Genomic DNA, 11,566 nt, shown 5'->3' on the forward strand with positions numbered 1-11,566 from the left:
AATTGATTAGACGTTATTAAAAAAATAATCTGTTTTCGGTACTCCCTAATAAACCTTGAATAAGTAATCATTAAACTAAGTCGAGCTTTGCGTGTCAAGAATGTAATGGATGCATTAAATATGAAAAATAAAAGAAAAAATAATTGGAAGGAGAAAGAAGAAGAAGAAGAAGAAGAAAAAGAAGAAGAAAAAGAAGAAGAAAAAAAAGAAGAAGAAGACGAAGAAAAAGAAAAAGAAAGAAAAGAGAAACCGACCGGAGAAAAAGCGGCGAATAAATAAAAAGAAATATTCACAAACCATAAAGACACTAAACAAACCGAAATTCGTGATTTACATCTATCTAGAATCTTAAAGACAGAAAAAAAAAGAAAAAGAATATATATATATGAACGAGTTTAGATCTGTTAACGAGCTATAAAAAAAAAGAAAAAGAAAAAAAATAATAAATAAAAAGTAAAATAAAAAAATATAATGAATATTTATATACAATTGATGTGAATTTAGAACAATCTCTTTCTCTCTCTCTCTCTCTCTCTCTCTCTCTCTTTTTATTTCTCTTCATTTTATTCGCTTAGATAATTTTAATTAAAAGAAATATTTTAAGCTAAAGTGAATTCAATCATTAAAATAATTAATTGTCTAATTAGATAATTAATTTTTTTTGTAATTCTACTTAACAACAAGTTTCTAAGCTTTTCAAGCGATCAATCGAAACATCAATCGCGATATTACGATTATCGTGAAGAAAAAAGAATTACATAAATATATAAATAAGTACAAGACAAAATTAGAAAGAGAAGGGAGAGAGAAAGAGAGAGAGAGAGAGTTGAACGAGAATTAAACGAGAGTAAACGTGTAAAATTATCTTTGAAATTTTGATCTTTGAAATATACTGCCTTATCTAAAGTTCCCAAGAAAATGACTGCTCCTTTTGAAAGGATTGATCTTCGTTAAAAAAAAAAAGGATAATAGTAATTTTCTAAAGAGCAACACATAATGTGAATGATCCTATCATAAATAATATATATATATATATATATATATATATATATATATATATCCTAAATAATATGGAATTGTATTAAATATATGACATATAATTATATACATTACGATGTGAGTCGTTTGACCAAAAGAAGAAAAGAAAAAAGAATAGAATAAAAATAAAACAAGATAAAATTATTTTGAAATGGATTACGGATTATTTTGAAATTGATGGCGGATCAGTGATGATCTATATTGATTGAATTGACATATATATGTTTGCCTGGATCATATAATGTATTGTTAAAGATATCTATTGTACGACTGCCTCGATTGATCACACATTTGAAAAAATAAATAAATAATGAATATAAATATAATGAAGGGGAACTTCGAAATATATATATACAATATATATATATGCACATACACATATATACATATATATATATATACCGGGTGTTCAAAATGAAGAGTTACAAAATGAAGAACTTTTTATTTCAGAAATGCATCATATTTGAAAACAATTGTTCAGACAAAAGTAATCCGATTTTATAGATTAAATATTATCGCATTTATAGTCTTTTATTTAGTGGAAAATTTCAAGAACATTTCAGGGTTAATTTTATTTCTTTTTTTAACAATTTTTTTTACAAAAGCAACATATTCTATATAAAAAAGAAAAAAGAAAAAGAAACTACGAAACAAAACAAAAAAGAAATGAGTAACATTTGTCTGAAATATTTTTTTAATCCACTTTAATTTTCCAAGATATTAAACAAAATATGTGTTTCTGAAATAAACATTTACAACATTTTGTTTTATATACATAATACCCGGTATATAAATAAATAAATAAATAAAAATATGTATATAAAAGCGGATTAATTTTCGCGTTTACTTTCGTTCAATTTCCTTTCACTGTCATATAAAATATCAAATCTTCGTTAACTATAATAATATCGTTAGGGAATGTTAAAAATTGTTTATTCGATTAACAATTTAACGAATAATAATAATAGCGCGCTTATAAATGCACGGCTATGATGCGCTGCTAATCAAACGAAGTATCGAATATTAAGGGATTAAGAAGAAGAGAAGAAAATAAAATCAATAATAATAATTAATTAATTAAATAAATAAATAAATAAATAAATAAATAAATAAATAAATAAATGAATAAATAAATAAATAAAAGTGTACTTCGTGCGTGCTTAAAAACGCTCATCGTCAAAGTTGAAAGAGTAAATAAAAAATACTAATAATAATAATTAAAAAAAAAGCAGCAAAAGCAAGCAAACAAATAAGTAGTATCAAGCAATCAGCAGCATCAACAGCAGCATATTTAGAACGTGCTCGTGTAATATCGTAGTGAGACTCGAGATGTCATTCATATATAGTAAATTCAGATACCGGTGTCCAACCGTATTAAACTATTTCTCGTTTAGTATGATAATTTAAGAAAACAAACAAAACTTTTTTTTTAAATTAAAAGAGAAGAAAAAAAAATAGAATATAATCTGATGATTTTAGAAAAAAAAGTATTTGAAGCTCGACCTTAGCCGAATTTGATAAGAGCGGAAAAAAAATACATACATATACATATATATATATATATAATTTAAAAATGATAAACAATTTGATATCATATTCCCTAAAATGAAAATCAAAAATCAAAAAGAAATTTGGCTGACAGCTCGTCATATGTTTTGTCGTTGTTTTTGTTTTCTATTTTTACTTTTCTCGTTAAACAAAAATTCCGAGGAGCACTATGATGATAACGAGTCGTATCTTATCTTATTGATTGTATTTTGATCTTATCTCTCAAAGCTGATATTGTGAAAAATCTATATCGAAGGATCATCGACAAAGGAAGGACATATCTGCACAACATCGTTTCTATTTATTGTTATATTAGATTGTAGAGTTCGAAACAGTTATATAGTTGCGAAAAGGAAAACAAAGAATAAAAAAAAAAAATAAAGAAAAGAAGAAAACCAAAAAAAAAAGAAGAAAAGAAAAAACAATATGCAAAGAAAAAGAGATAATATCTTCCTTCATATTTTTCATATGAGGGAATTATTGTTATGCTGGTGGTCTAAACTCCAAAGTTCGAGCCTCGAGTAATTTATTATTATATTTTGCTTCTTCGAATTTATCTTCTCGACATGTTCACACGTATACATGCATATATATATATATATATATATATATATATATATATATATTTTAAATAATGTTATATAACAGATATATAATATATTTTTATATTTTAATAATATTTTATAATTATATAACATTTTATGTATATAAAATTATAGATTTAATTTCTTTAAATTATAATTTATATATATAATATTTTATATATAAATTTATGTACATATTAAAAGTAATATATATATAAATTAAATATTTAAATAATTTAAATTTAATATATATATATATATATATATATATATATATATATATAGATATATATATATATTTATATATATATTAAATGTTGAATTAAAAGAATTAGCAGGTCAATATCTTTTGTGTAATTAAAAGTAAAAAAAATTCTTAAAGAGTTTACATCCGGATGTTATTATTAATATTATTATTTATGTAAATTATTATATATCTATATATGTATGGGTGTATATGTATATATGTATGTATGTATACGTTGAAAAACAATTTTCACATCGAGTCGACACTGGCATCGGAATATACAAGGTTGCTAAAATTGCGTGAAAAAGAAAGATATATATGTAATAATATTTCCATATTAACGAGAAATATCTTCCTCCTCCACTCTTGCCCCGCTCCACTTTCCTTTTTCGCGAATGATCTCGATCATTTTAGTACCTGTTATATTCAAAGTTAGATCTCAATACTTTGTCCCGCTTAAGATTTTTAATGAAAAAGAAGAAAAAAAAAGTATAATAATAATACCAATAGATAAAAACAAATAAATAAACAAATAAAAATAAGTCAGAGAGCGGATCAATGTCTTCTGTAAACTATTCTAGTTAAAGTAGAAAGTTCCTAGAAAGTGTACAGCCGATTATTATTATTATTATTATTATTGTTATTATTATTATTATGACAATTATTGTTATTTATTATTTATTAATTAATGATAATTATAATATTAGTCCACCTAGCGGTGAAATAGTACAAAGAAAAGCCACGTCGTAGACGTATCATGACATATGGATGTAAGGAAGCTGATTAGTTGATTAGATAGTAAAGAAATACTGATGTTTCTTTTTGGCATATATTAAATTTTTATTATAACAAACGGGCAAACAAAAATTCTAAAAAAAGTATAATTGTTAATCTAAAAAAATGTCTATTAACTTCTGCCAAAACTATATCTAATTTTATTTTATTCCAATATCGTACCTTTCATTTAACATATTAATTTCTTTGATATATGATCAAAAATATTTTATGATACATCAAAGTATTTCGTACACTATCTGATCAAACCAGGTTGATCGATCATCTAAAATGATTATTTTCTTGGCCTTGTGAGGCCTACTCTTCTGTAACTGTAAGATTCAATAGTATGTGAAAAAAGAATAAAATTGCAAGAAAGAAAAGAAAGTTCTTTTTCATTACATATTGTATATATACAAAATGGTCCAAAATAACTGGCGATAATTTCAGAGCTTGCTAATGACGTGAATCATTAATTACTTTTCTTTTTATTTTATTAATAAATAACAAGTAGAAAAATATATTTTATAATGTTCTATATGATCACCTTTACATTTCAAATAAAAGCGTCAAAACGCTTTTCAAAATTTTTGATGATCCTTGCACATTCTTCCACGATTATTTCGTGTTAAGCCTTTTCTAATGTCTTTTTATGTTGTTTGAAATTTATTTTAAATGGGAAAGTTTTTGAAGTTGATAATGAAATAGCAGTTACTTTTTATCATCCTGTATAAAAAAGAGCACATCATATCCCTCATTGAATCATAAAAAAATGTCATTTGTAGATTAGCAGAATAGTTTAACAATATTATATGCCAGGGATTTACTTTATTGGAATGTCATTTACTATACAAGAATATAATCACATATTTTGAGTTACAGTGAAGGCAATCATACAATCGGAGTATTACAAGCGTACTTTTTTCATTTTTTTTTTTATCATCGATCCGTTATTGTGTCAAATGTTGAAGTAGATTAACTCGAAGCTGGTGGTGCTGTATTTACAGTTTCGGTAGTTGTACTTGCACTGTCGGATGCGATTGGTTTCTCTTGAAGCTCTAACCATGGTAATCGTTTTTGCAACTCGAGTCTATTTAATAAAATTGTTATTTAATTAATTAAATAAATAATTAATTAAAAATTATATGATAAATGATAAAAAGCTTAATCTTTAACTTCTAAATATTTCTTTTTTTATTATTTATATATTTTCACACACATCCACACACACACACACACGCATTACCTGTATTTTGGATGACTGATCGCATAAACATATGGATCAATACAGGCAACACTTTTGCAAAAGCATGCAGGTATCATAGTAACACCGGGAGTAAGCAACGCTTTGTTTCCAAATGCACCGATCATAGCAAGTACTGCGTATGGTGTCCATGCGGCAACAAATAGGAAACAAATCGTAATAGCAGCCTACAAAATTAAAAAAAATGTGTTAACTCGTTCTAACGGAAGATATCTAACAAAGTGTTGATTAAATTTAATATATATATATGTATACCTTCGCTATACGAATTTCAGCAGATTGAGCATTCTGATTGGCGTTACTTCGTAAACTTTCAACGTTCATCTTCTTTGCTTGTTCTCGAAGAGCCTTTTCGTGATTAACAACATGACTAACAATTTGACTGTAATAATATATAATAAGTGACATTGGTAAACAATAGGAGAAAATAAATAAAGTTAAAACGAAATATCTTGTTTCAGCGGTGTCGGTTAAATAATCAAAAGAACAGCTTGTAAGAAATCCTTCAGGTACATAACGACCCCAAACACCCATCGCAGGCATTAATACCCAAGGCAAAACGTAAACCCAAATTAATCCGACGAAGAGGATCACTTGACCACGTGATAATTTTCCATCCAATGGTCTGGCTATGGTACTGATTAATAAAATAATATTAATATATCTATTAAGTTATTTCATTTGAAAAAAAAAAAAAAAGAAAAGAATTATTTATATTACCTGTATCTATCATATGCTATCGCAGCATTAGTTACCGCTGCACCAATGCCAGACAATGAACCAATCGTAGCAAAAATCTGGCATGCCAGATTGCCCAAAGCAAAGCCCGTGTTAAATGAATTGTATATAAAAATTGGTGTCTTCATCATCATGGCAAAATCGCAAATCGCAAGATTCACAACGAACATGTTCGAGGGAGTCCTCAAGGATTTGGCACTATCACAAATTAAGGAGAAAAAAAAAAACAAAAAGAAAAGAAATAAATAAAAATAAATAAAAAAGATAAGAGAAAGAAATAGAAAAAGAACAAAATTTATTAAGAAATTACTCAAAGGAAATTGAAAAGGAAATTGCGTTGATATAAATTAGCTAAAGAAAATTTGGGAAAAAAAAAAAACAAGAAAAATATGAATGTTTTAACTTACGCGCAAAATATCCATATGACGAGACCATTGCCAAGTAAAGCAATGAATGTGAATAATATATATAACAGGGCCAGCATATAATGAAGGGAGGGATTGGGCTCAGGAAAGACCAGCCAATGTTCCGGTACATGTACCAATTCTTCGGCAGGGACGTTCCATCCCAATAGGCGTGGTGGACCTGCTGGTAGAACTCTCGCCTCCCAATGAATACTGTCGTTGAACATGTTGGTGGTCACCGTCTACCAGTCCCTCACCTTGTTTTTGAATTAACCAAGATGTGGCCTTATATACCATATCCGTCAAATTAAATCCATGAAACCTTTAATCAGCATGAAGATATGGCTTCATTTGAGGATCAGCTACGGATCATCCCTTGATTACCGTTGGTCAGCAAGAGCAAGCTTCAAAGTCAAATCAATCGATTTCGAATTATAGTATACATTTTTATCTTCATTGCTGTTGACTACTTTTTCATAGTATCTTATTTTGTGTCGATTTCGTTCCATTTAAATATTCTTTGGTATGCATTTTTGTATGGAAGAAAAGTAGAAATTTAATCCAACAAATCGGTTCCTTTTTAAAAGATTCTATCTCCCTGGATATATATATATATGTGTGTGTATGTGTGTGTGTGTGTGTGTGTGTATATGCACATATACATTGCTAGTGTTCTTAGTATTATGATAATTCTTTTTTCTTATATTTTACTTAAAAATTTGATAGATAAAGTACATTTGCAATGATTCATTTTATAAATTTCTTCATTCTGCATTTCCACATTTCTGCATTCAGTTCATAAGCATATTGATCATATTGAACATCCTTTTTTTTTTGTTTTGTTTTATAATAAAGTATTGAGAAACTAATGCTCGTAATAAGAAATAAAATAAGAATGAAAAAAATAAACGTGATATGTTGGATAAATGATGAAAGTAAGAAACTCTATGAAACTATAATTGAAACTAATTTTTATAAAATTGAAACTAATAAATGTTAATGTCATTCCCTTCCTTGTCTTTCAGCAGATATGTCGCTTAAAGTATATGCTGGTAAATAATTAGATGGATTTTGAGGATCCTTCAATAAAGGATTCGGCAGTGTTGTTGTTTTAGTGCCGATACTTGTGTAACCCTTGTCATATAATGAACAATATGGTACTTTGTGTTTAAGTAAAAATCGCCACACTTGGCTATAGGTCCAGTATAATATTGGATTGACTCTCATTATGTTTGGCCATCCTGAATCGGTAACAGTAAATGCTTTTAATTTTTCTGACCCAGGATCTCCTTTCCTCATACCCATTAGACTTGCTTTTAAGTAGTATTTGTCATGTATAAGTTCATCCAATGCTAAACGCAATGGTGGTTCCTTTCTAATTAATTCTAAACCGTAATAATTAGCTGCTTCTTCTACGAATGCTTCCACCTATAAAAACATACCAATAGTATTCAAGTTATGTTTCATATTTGCTATATGAATAGACTTAAATATATTTATACCTCTGAAAATGGATCAGCTGCTACGTATAAACATAATGGAGAAGAAATTTTGCGTAATGCACAAATACAAGCAGCTAAATGTAACACAACTGTACAATCCTTTCCACCATTGAAACTTAGAAAAATTTCATTTGAATCGTATCTATAAAAAATATATTACAAGTACGTACATACTTAAGCGATTATCTGTAACGATGAACTTACTTGTCATAACATTGTTTCAAAATGTCAATTGCACACTGCACATGTTCCTCGCTATGGCTATTATTAATAACAAGTTCTGCTTGTTCAATACTAAATCTTTCTTTTACATTATGAATGATATGAGTTGGAATACATGAAATTAATTCTTGTTTTGCTTTAATGACATCGTTTTCAAGCCCTTCAAATGTAATTCTTACAGTAGGATTCACAAAACTTGATTCTCCCTGAGGATAACTTCCTATATTCACTTTATCTTTCCAACGTTGCGCTTGTTCATCCAATATCTTTACTAATGATAATTCATCTGATTCAATATCAATATAATCAAAATGTAATGGATTACCTTTCTTCAATTTAGGCATTATTGTATCTACTGCAGGTTTAAAATATTTTGGAGAACCAGGAAGAACATAAATATTCGAGATTTTGATTACTGCATAATCATCTAAAAAAAATACGAAACTTATGCTTTCCCAAGACTACTACTATTTAACGACTGATTTATATTCACAAAAGTAATGTATACCAGTTGAATTAACATAGATAAGATCACAAGGACATGGTACTATAGATAAACGTTCTATTTCAGTCTTCCCAATAAGTAACTGTGTATAAAAATTCAACAACTCTTGATGTAACTCAAGTTTTACTTTTAATGCTTGCGCAATCCCTTCGTACGTAACATCATCGTGCGTAGGACCAACTCCACCAGATGTAAAAACAATAGAATATTTTTTGGATGCCTCAGAGACTTCTTGTGCAATTTCTTCTACCTAATACAAAAACCTAAAAGTAGTAAAATTGTTTATAACATATGAAGAGTACGCATGAGTCATGATAAATAATAATAAAAATTTTTTTAAAAATAAAGTAAAATTTATAGAAAATTAAATTAGATTGCCATTAATTTGTACTCTTCATATGTATACATGCATAAAGATAAATATATTTTTCTCTTGATTTTTAGAATAGAAAAAATTCGGAATACACACTATGTCAGGTACCACTGTTATTTTGCAAAGCTTCACTCCTATGTTTCTTAATTTTTGTGCCAAATATGATGTATTTGTATCTACGATTTGTCCGCGTAAGATTTCATTGCCTATCACGATCAGTCCAGCTGTATACATCTCCATTCCAATGTAATCTCTAAGTAAATTGAGATAAGAAATGATATATTAGTCAATATACATAGCTAATGTATAATTTATATGGATGAAAATTACACAGTATTGTAGTTCTGTACGTCACACAGGATTGGTAAAAAAAAAAAAAAAAAAAGAAAGATAATAAAAATACACTTGTTAGGTTATATGCATATATATTTATTTACTTGTATAACAAATATAACAAATATATAATATTTTTTATTAATCATATAAAAAATTACTTTCGATACAAATAAGTTCAAAGAGTAGTAACTCTCATATTTGCATTTGTTCTACTAAGGTTGTTGTCGCATCAGTTTGTACTGGCATTGAACTTCTGATTATTCTTTTCTTTGCTTGCTTCTGCACTTTTTCAGTATTAGATTTCTTCTTGTGTGATCTACACACTTCTTGATGCAATTCCTTCATTTGTTTGTTAATGTATGCTGTTTTATCCTTTGTTGTTGTTATTCTTGTTTTATTTACTTTCAAATCTAACTAATGGGAGAAGTATTAACTATTTATTTATGTTTTATTCTCACAGAATATTTTCTATGATGAAATTTATTTTCAAGACTCACAATTAATATTTCAACGCTATTATTTTAGAAACTTACTTTTTTCAGATTTTTCACCATTTTCTCAGCTTTAGATTTCAATTTAATACTACGGGCTGTTGGTACTTGGAATACATTTTTGGTCTTATGAGTAACTTTCTTTTTTCCCATTGTTGTCTTTATTTCTATAAGTCAAACAAGAATTGCTATTTGTATCATTAGGATTTAAATGGAGATCAGTACATTCTTCTATTTTTTGTTTCTTCATTGCTGGCTCCTCGCCTTTAAGTACATTTTCAGTTAGCAAAAATGATACACGAATCATTTCTTTATTCGGAGAAACATCTCTAACATTATGGATATTGACCAATGAATCGGGATACAACTTGCAACCAAGTTTGTTCTCTACTAAAGATTTTGCAGCTTTGCATGGATCTTCATTTTTTGGTAATTTCACAAAACAATAAAGATGTATTATAGGTGGATTAGAACAGACCTTCTTTATTTCTTCTAGAGTAAACCAATTTGGAAGCACATCTAAAAATTCAATAGCTAAAGCTGGTAAATTCATGGCTATGTGTTCCTTACCAATCGTATTGTTATTTCTTCTATTGAGAATATTAGTTCTAACAATATCTCTTAAAAAATCTCTACCATCCATATTGTAACATTGGAAGTTCTGTTTGATTTTATTAATAACAGCATTTTTTTGTAACCATTTGTACGATTCTGGATTTAGATCATTTGCAAATACTTGAACTTTTTTGCGAGCTGCTGGAATAGCAAAAGGTCCTACTCCTGCAAAGACATCATATAAGACATCGTCAACTTTCATGTATGTCAATAAATTCATATGTTCTGTGGATAAACGTGGATTCCAATAAACTTGAGCAAAATCAAATTGATACATTCTGCCATTTTCTTTGACCGTAGTTACAGTATTGTTATCACCAGCCAATATTTCCATAGTAAAATGACGATATGTTGTGTCTATGGTATTTGTTTTATTTACAACTGTACGAGCAGTTGGTATTTTATCAAGAAAAACTTGTCCGATGATATTCTTGTAAGGTAATTGTGCATCGCGCAAATTTAAATGTACTATATGCCCTACTTGACTGAACGATGTAGGCGTTTCAATCTCTTCTGGAAGAATAGACTTCAATATATCTTCTGATTTCCAGTTTTCATATTTTAATGTCAATGAAGTTTTTCCAAAATATTCATATTGATCTTTTAGTAAGTTTCTATCAGTTTCATCAATATCTTCAAATTTTTCAACAACTTTTGGATTAAGGTAAACAATAATACCATCATCTCTATTTTGAACTGGTTTTAGACACTGTATCCTAAGTAGATACTTCTTTAATATTGGCATAAATTGTGAAATTTTAACTTTATACAATTTCAAACAAGGTATCTCTATAGTAGTAGTAAATGCACCACGATCCAAGCATGTCATACCGCGCACTGACACTGAAGGAACCAGCAAAGAAGTCATAGTGGTTTTATAAATGTAATGTAGCTGATTTAATATGGCAACCTTGGGTCCCAGCAT

General features: G+C 28.0%; 1 protein-coding gene and 1 long non-coding RNA gene across 4 annotated transcripts; one reads left to right on the forward strand and one right to left on the reverse strand.

The window, feature by feature from the left end:
• The first annotated feature begins 3,418 nt into the window (after positions 1–3,418).
• LOC124946766 lies at positions 3,419–9,052 on the forward strand. Its single transcript, XR_007100175.1, has 2 exons — positions 3,419–8,818; positions 8,893–9,052. It is a non-coding gene; the product is annotated as an uncharacterized LOC124946766 (long non-coding RNA).
• Positions 9,053–9,905: 853 nt separating this feature from the next.
• On the reverse strand, positions 9,906–11,545 carry LOC124946754 (tRNA (guanine(37)-N1)-methyltransferase). 3 transcript variants are annotated; one of them, XM_047487937.1, is made up of 3 exons: positions 10,663–11,545; positions 10,069–10,545; positions 9,906–9,949 (listed from the first exon to the last, which is right to left on the reverse strand). In XM_047487937.1, exons 1-2 carry the CDS (start codon positions 11,507–11,509, stop codon positions 10,154–10,156), a joined length of 1,239 nt encoding a protein of 412 aa, XP_047343893.1. In that variant the 5' UTR covers positions 11,510–11,545; the 3' UTR covers positions 9,906–9,949; positions 10,069–10,153. The 3 variants fall into 3 exon arrangements, with proteins under 3 accessions (XP_047343893.1, XP_047343892.1, XP_047343891.1); XM_047487936.1 differs by having other exon boundaries at positions 9,906–9,945; positions 10,069–11,545; XM_047487935.1 differs by having other exon boundaries at positions 10,069–11,545.
• Between the last annotated feature and the right edge of the window lie 21 nt (positions 11,546–11,566).

Source organism: Vespa velutina, chromosome 2 (genome assembly GCF_912470025.1).
Source record: "Vespa velutina chromosome 2, iVesVel2.1, whole genome shotgun sequence".
Classification (NCBI taxonomy): Eukaryota; Metazoa; Arthropoda; class Insecta; order Hymenoptera; family Vespidae; genus Vespa; species Vespa velutina.

Coding starts and splice junctions, on each gene's coding strand:
- LOC124946754 (XM_047487936.1), bottom strand. CDS start 11,509: ATGACTTCTTTGCTGGTTCCTTCAGTGTCAGTGCGCGGTATGACATGC.